The following is a 6,692-nucleotide window of genomic DNA, read 5'->3' as shown; positions in this document are numbered from 1 at the left end:
GCCGCTCGCCATAATAAAAGTCTAGTGTCACTGAAAAAACGATGACATAGTTGAAAGAAATACCACACGGCTGTTTTTGTTGTGCGTGAGCATATCTTGCATTACATTTTACATGTGGGCAATGTCTTATAATAATATAGTGGGAAGGACATTAGAGAATCATGACGACTTTCTGATAATTTGCTCAAATAGGATAAAACATCTGAAAGATGCCGTCCAATAACTGAACAGGTAAATAATAAAAACCAATGTCATACTAAAACAAACAATAAAGGAAAACAAATTTGTAGACATTAAAATGAGAGACATCCTCTAGTTTTAATCTAAATTTATTGTTGTCCTCAAACAAGTAGAAAATATATTTTCTGTCTAAATCAAGCCACAGCCTATTAACAGTTTTCCATTTTAAATTAAAAGCATTGCACAAGACCTATGGCTCTGGGGCATTTTGCCATCACGGTGTTGTGAACAGATTTCATTTTAAGGCTCAGTATAATTTTCCCTCCATGGCGGTTTCCCAATATTATCATAGTATTCCAAGATTTAGAAGAGCACTGTGGAGCCTTACCGGTATTTTATTTCAGAATTTATAAATGCACTGCAGTTAGCGCTACTAGTGACAGACGTGAAAGGCAAGAGACAGTTGCACTTTATAAAACACATTCAAGCAAAAAGTGTAGCATATGCATCATTTTCAAATGTAGAAAAATCTTGATTTTGCCTAAATTATTATAAGAAGTTATGTAGATGAAAGAGGATTTGAATGTTATTAGATGATATTTATAATCATGTTCTTCTTACTTCTTGTCAACAATACACAGTAAAGGTGCAGAATCACAAGTATGACTCAAAAGGATAGCAAGCTAAGCTTATTCTCCTCACCAATGAGTTAAGAATGAAGAGCTCAGAACAAGACATCCAACTGAAAATCAGACTAGTATCAGAGTAGAGCACAAGAAAAGTGTCACCATACAAGCTTCGGTCAAAGTGGGATACGTCATCTTCATAAATACAAACTTATAAAAATGCTTAAAACTACTTAGAAAATACAACAGCAAAATGTATGTACAAAATGAGCAATCTTCTTTTACCACTCATCATCTCTGACGCATGCATTATTGACAGGGAGACGCAAAGTTAGAGGGGGGGGGGGGGGGGGGCAGATTAAAAAAAGAATATCAGGGACAGTGCTATGTTCATGCATTGGTTTTAATTAGACCATGCAACATGGTAAATAAATTATAATTTACCGCTCTTTTCCCAGTAGGTGGCAGAATTTTGCTTTTAAAAACAATTCACTGAAATAACACATTTTGGATAGTCAGGTAGCCCACTTTCAGGTGGTTATTTAAGGTGTGAAGCAAAGCCCTCTTTCCTGCTTAGCTTTAGAGAAGGTCGATAACAAAAACCACACAAAGAAAAAGCAATTTTCATAAGAATCAGCAAACAGGACACTCCCTCACCCCGCCCGTCCCCCGATCACAAATTAAAAAGGCATTTTTAAAAGAGTCCAGTCGAAACAGTGCGACCTGAAAAACCCAGTCCCACTCCCTCCGTTGCTCAAGCACTGGTAACAGTCTGCTAACAGTCTTGTGCCGCCATCCACCACTGTGTCACCCTGCTGAGGGAGAACCCAGAATCCTAGAAGGCTTGACCCCTGTAGCGCCGGTCACCTCAGTGTGTCAGAGTGGCTGTTGGCAATCAAAGCCACAGTTCGATACTCGTTGTGCTGTATTCATTTTATGATTACAGTTAATAGGTGGCAATGACAAGGATTTCCCCGTGTCTATCATACACTAAAGTACAATAATAACAATAAAAAAGAAAGATTGCTTATATTTCAGATCTGAAATGTTTCTCTTTGATGCCATTAAATGGCTTGATAGGCAAAGTTTCTTCTCTCATCTGCCTCCTCTCCCAACACCGTTCAATACAAAGTGCCAAATTGTGTGTACATGTACTGGTCTCTCTCTAGAGGACACATACACTGGAATTTGTTTTGCTTTTTTTAAATTACCTGCTCCATTCATTAAACAGGGAACTAAAATTTTCGGTAAAAGTAACTTTGGCACCATGAATCCACCCTGTGGCCAAGGGAGGACCCTTTAAAAATTCTGCCCATCTCCATGATACATTAAATCCTAAAAATGTTTGATTAAAATGTCCTGGTTTAAATTAAATTCAGATTGCACAAATATAAAAGTCAACAGACAAGCCAGGCCTCCATTTCTGCTTCGGATTCTTCATTTTATGTGTGTAATACTGTTCACAGATGAACAGAGCACATAGATTTCTGTGAATCAGTGAAGTCTTAAATTCAACCATTTTCTTCCATCAATGTCTCCAAAGCTCAGGAAGCCTGAATGAGAAGGTGAGAAATGTAAAAGTGATGCAGGAAGGATGTCAGCGTATCGCTGGATCCTCACCATCACTGCTCTTCACTAACCCTTCCAGATAAAAACCTAGCTGCTGACATGAAACATGAACTTAAAAATTAAAATCACTGATCTTCAGATCCAGATAAGGTTTTTCTAACACTTTGTGGGGGCTCCCAGGAATCACTGTCGTCACTTTCGTCATCCTCTTCCTCCTCGTCATCATCGCCGTCTTCCTCACCGGCAGCCGAGGGTCCTTGCTCTTCGGCGGTCATCTCGTTCTCGCCCTGTGACTCCTCCCCTTCCGGCTCGTTGCTCGTGGTGCTGTCTTCAAACGGGTCCGTGCCCAAGTCCACCTTCCTGCAGACCTCTGCAAACCACTCCCGCACTTGCTCATAGCTCATGTTGGACTTGGCTACCAACTCATCCAGATCCTGCTCGTTCAAAAACTTGTGCTTCAAGTAGTATTCCTTCAGAATCTCTTTCCCAGACTTGAACTTCACCGGCGGGCACTTCTCCAAGCCAGCTGGTTTTTTGGGCTTCCTGCTACGGGAGCGCCCCCATCCGCGATTACGGATCCTCCGTTTTCTGCTCTTGTTGCCGTTCATGCCCTCCACGTTGCCGCTCTGGTAGTAGAAGTACCATTTGAGGTTACCATTCTTCCAAGCGTAGCGCGTGTCCCCGAACCAGTTGACGATGTAAGAACGGGGCAGTCTGCTCTCTTCAGCCAGCCTGTCGTACTCTTCAGCAGAGGGCCACTGGGTGCGCACGAAAGCGCTCTTCAGGACGTGAAGCTGCTCTGGAGTTTTCTTGGTCACCTTCTCCTTGGGTAGCCTTTTCGCTCCAGGAGAAGTCTGGCCACCTCTGCCCTGGGACGTCTCGCCGTCCCCATCGGCCGGCTCGGGTACGGGCGTCTTCCGCTTTTCCGTGAACCAGGCGTCGATCTCCCGCCTGGTGAGCTTCGTCTCGGCCCTCAGGCGACTGAGCTCCTCGTCTGTGGGGGTGTCACATTTCTGATAGCTCTCCTCCAGAATCACCAGCTGCTCTGGGGTCTTCTCCTTGAACTTCTGCAGGGTGAAGTCAGGGAACGGGTTCCAGGTCTTGGTGCGGGTCTCCTTCTCTTTGACGGGAGACGGCGTCGGAGACTGCGGCGTCTCGTCGCTGGAATCGATGACGATGGTGGCGCTGCTACTGCTGGTCCTGGCGCCGTCTGGCGGGATGGTGAAGTGGTTGTTCTTGGAATTGCGCTGGTTGTAACGGGTGTCGCTGAACCACTTCTTGATCTCGCCTTTGGTGAGGTTCGTCAGCTTCATCAGCCTGGCAATCTCAGAATCACTGGCAAAGTGGTTTTTCATGTAGCTGGCTTTTAGCTCAGCCAGCTGTTCCTTTGACTTCTTTGGACGTAGGCCAAAGTGGTCAGTGCTGAGGGCAGAGTTCTCCTGAGGGGTCAGTGATGGGGGCTGGACCGTGGTGGCCCTTTTGGTTTCACTAACAGCAGGGCTCGTTTGATTTGTCGCAATCTTGGGTGCCTGGCTTTGACTGGGCATCCCTGCGACGGTCAGTGTAATGGGAGTGGTGACAGGTAGACTGTTTGCAGTGCCTACTTGTGTCAAAACCAGACCTGGCTGTCCCACAATTTGGCAGGTTTGGAGAATGGACTGTAGACCGTTGGTGGCAGAGAGGTGGTGAGCTGGTATCACAGTAATGGTCTGAGGAACCGTGTGGACAGTGCCATTAAACTGCTTCCGTCTGGCCTCCTCGACTTCCTCTGGAGTCCAGCTGACACCGTGCTTCAAGCGCTGTGCAGAGAACCAGATTTTTATCTGCTCCTCGCTGAACTTGGTCTGGGCCGCCAGACCCATGATCTCGGAGACCGACGGGTAGGGAAACTTCTTGTAGGTGTTCACCAGCAGGGCATTGGTGTCCATGGCTGCATTGTAAGTGGGGATACTGCTCACAGGAATCAATAGCTGTGCCGGGGCACTCTGCTGTGCCTGTAAGGCAGACAGAACCTGGGCCAGACCGGCAGGAAGCACCGTGGCTGGGTTCATAACCAGCTTCTTCTGCTCAGCAGTCACCGGATTGGGGATGCTGACTAGCACACCGGGCTTTGACTCAGAAAGAACGGAATTCACTATCTCACCGGCCATGGTGCCCACGACAGAGGCCTCCGGGGGCTCGAGATCCCCCTCGCCTTCCACAAGTACGTCGCTCTCATCGGTCCCTTTGAGAGACACCGCTATTCTCTTAGGTTCCGGTTTGCTTTTCTTTTTCATGATGGGCGTTTTGCTGAGTGAGATCCCAGTGACCGAAGGGTCATCGCTGTCCTCCATCTCAGCTGGAACAAAACTTCCTTCACTTGTGAGATCGGCGGCGGACTGCTCCACAGTGCTCTGACTGGAGCGCTTTCCTGCAGAATGGCCTAAACTGTCCTCATACTCTAAAAAGAAAAAAAGATTATGCTTATATTTACCATATCAAATAATGCTGAACAACCACATTTGCACAGTATATTGCCACACTATATATCTGACACTGCAGACTTGTAATTTTTGACCACCAAAGGTTAAATGGTTCAATGTTTGACCTTAAAAGAGGCTTCAGTTAAGAATACCAACCCTCACCTCCCTCAGTTTCCATGGGAACTGCTGCTCCTTCTGTAGGGCCTTCTGCAGCGCTCTCCGTTTCTTCTCCCTCTGGCAGGGTGTCCATGTCCACATCCTGCTCCACGTCCGATGGAAGCACCATGCAGGGAGTTGTGGACTTTCTTCTGCTTGACATTGTGTTTGTGGCACCAGAGGGACTTGGAGGGGAGGGGGGCAAAGGCTATCCGAACCGCACCAAAAAACTGGATTTACATGCTAAAAGTTCAGCCGGGTCCAATATGACATCTGCCAAAAAACAGAGACACACACACACACACACACGAGTGATTTCATGCGCACCACGCATCAGGCTGTTTTCATGACTTAGCTGCTCGTAACGCAACACGTACTTGACGGAGTTTCACACTACAGCTCCAGATACTCCCGTTACACGCTGCCTGGACAGCTTTGAATCGACTGATCGCGAGATAATCTGAATAAAGAAAACACAACTGTGTCAACAAACTAAAAAAAAAAAAAAAAAAACACACCACCACATCTGGACGATCACCAATGCGGAAAACAGATGTCAAAACCCGGCGAGCTTTATTGTATTTGACCATCACACATCGTGAAGTTATTCTATCACACCACATGATGCCGTCTCCGTGTTTTAATCATCAGTGTCTCCAGGCTGGGTCCAACTCGCGGGTCCTGGTGTGAGCCGCCGCGGTCCGGACGGGTGGAGGTGGGGATGCTAACCGTACCTCACCGCGGCTCCGCTCCGCCCGGTGCACAGCTGCGCGTGTTGGGCCGTGGGGCTGCTGGGCCCCCGTGCGGTGCCGGTCCGGTCCGCGGTACCGGGGCCGTGTGGACGCCGAGCCGCCCCGCTAGCTGCCGTGTGCTCGGCGCTTCCTGCCCTCGCTATAAAAATACTGCACACAGCTATCCGAAAAGATGCGGGGCAGCCCGAATCGACTCGTCTACGAAGCCTCGGTTCCTCCAGGCGCTCGGCCGCAGACCCAAACCCCTTCAGCGTGCAGCGTTTATTACACACGGCGATCATTTGTGTTCATTTTAATGGCAGTTTTAATGATCCAGCGTCTCCACTGTCAATGTGCTGCGCGTTTACGTCATCGCCAGGCGACTCCCCGCCGTAACTTGAAAAGGTTATAAAACCGCTCGAAGCCTTCGCGAATGAAGGCGCGAATGAAGGAAAAATACATTTTAAATAACCTACTAGTCTCGTGTCATGCACAATCCCGCCTCCGACCGAAGTCGGTCGACTGTAGGAAACTTCTGAGCTTCAACCTACGTAACTGGCCAGTGAGAGAGGGCGGGTCACGTGACCTGCAGCTCTACACCAGTGGAATTTCCCCATCACAGGATCAGAGCAGCTCAGAGCTTCACTGGTGTTCCTGTCCAGCCCAGCACACCTTCAGAGCAGCTCAGAGCTTCACTGGTGTTCCTGTCCAGCCCAGCACACTCTTCCCACCTGTTCCTGTCCAGCCCAGCACACCTTCAGAGCAGCTCAGAGCTTCACTGGTGTTCCTGTCCAGCCCAGCACACCTTCAGATCAGCTCAGAGCTTCACTGGTGTTCCTGTCCAGCCCAGCACACTCCCCACCTGCTCAACTACCTCCGACTACCTGGGGCGGACATCACACGCGCCGCTCCATCAAGTGCACGCAAAATTGCACAAGTTATTCCACCATGTAACCACTGAAGAGGCC

General features: G+C 48.2%; 1 protein-coding gene across 3 annotated transcripts; it reads right to left on the bottom strand.

The window, feature by feature from the left end:
- Nucleotides 1-313: 313 nt before the first annotated feature.
- Nucleotides 314-6,680, bottom strand: zhx1 (zinc fingers and homeoboxes 1). Of its 3 annotated transcripts, none has more exons than XM_077012907.1 (4): nucleotides 5,728-6,679; nucleotides 5,371-5,453; nucleotides 5,000-5,266; nucleotides 314-4,815 (listed from the first exon to the last, which is right to left on the bottom strand). In XM_077012907.1, the coding sequence occupies exons 3-4, from the start codon at nucleotides 5,154-5,156 to the stop codon at nucleotides 2,501-2,503; spliced, it is 2,472 nt and encodes an 823-aa protein (XP_076869022.1). In that variant the 5' UTR covers nucleotides 5,157-5,266; nucleotides 5,371-5,453; nucleotides 5,728-6,679; the 3' UTR covers nucleotides 314-2,500. The 3 variants fall into 3 exon arrangements, with proteins under 3 accessions (XP_076869022.1, XP_076869024.1, XP_076869025.1); XM_077012909.1 differs by having other exon boundaries at nucleotides 6,201-6,679; XM_077012910.1 differs by lacking the exon at nucleotides 5,371-5,453 and having other exon boundaries at nucleotides 6,201-6,680.
- Nucleotides 6,681-6,692: the final 12 nt, after the last annotated feature.

This window comes from Brachyhypopomus gauderio, chromosome 7 (assembly GCF_052324685.1).
Source record: "Brachyhypopomus gauderio isolate BG-103 chromosome 7, BGAUD_0.2, whole genome shotgun sequence".
In the NCBI taxonomy this organism is placed as follows: Eukaryota; Metazoa; Chordata; class Actinopteri; order Gymnotiformes; family Hypopomidae; genus Brachyhypopomus; species Brachyhypopomus gauderio.
The sequence above is the reverse complement of the archived record's forward strand: the minus strand, read 5'-3'. Positions and strand labels throughout refer to the sequence as shown.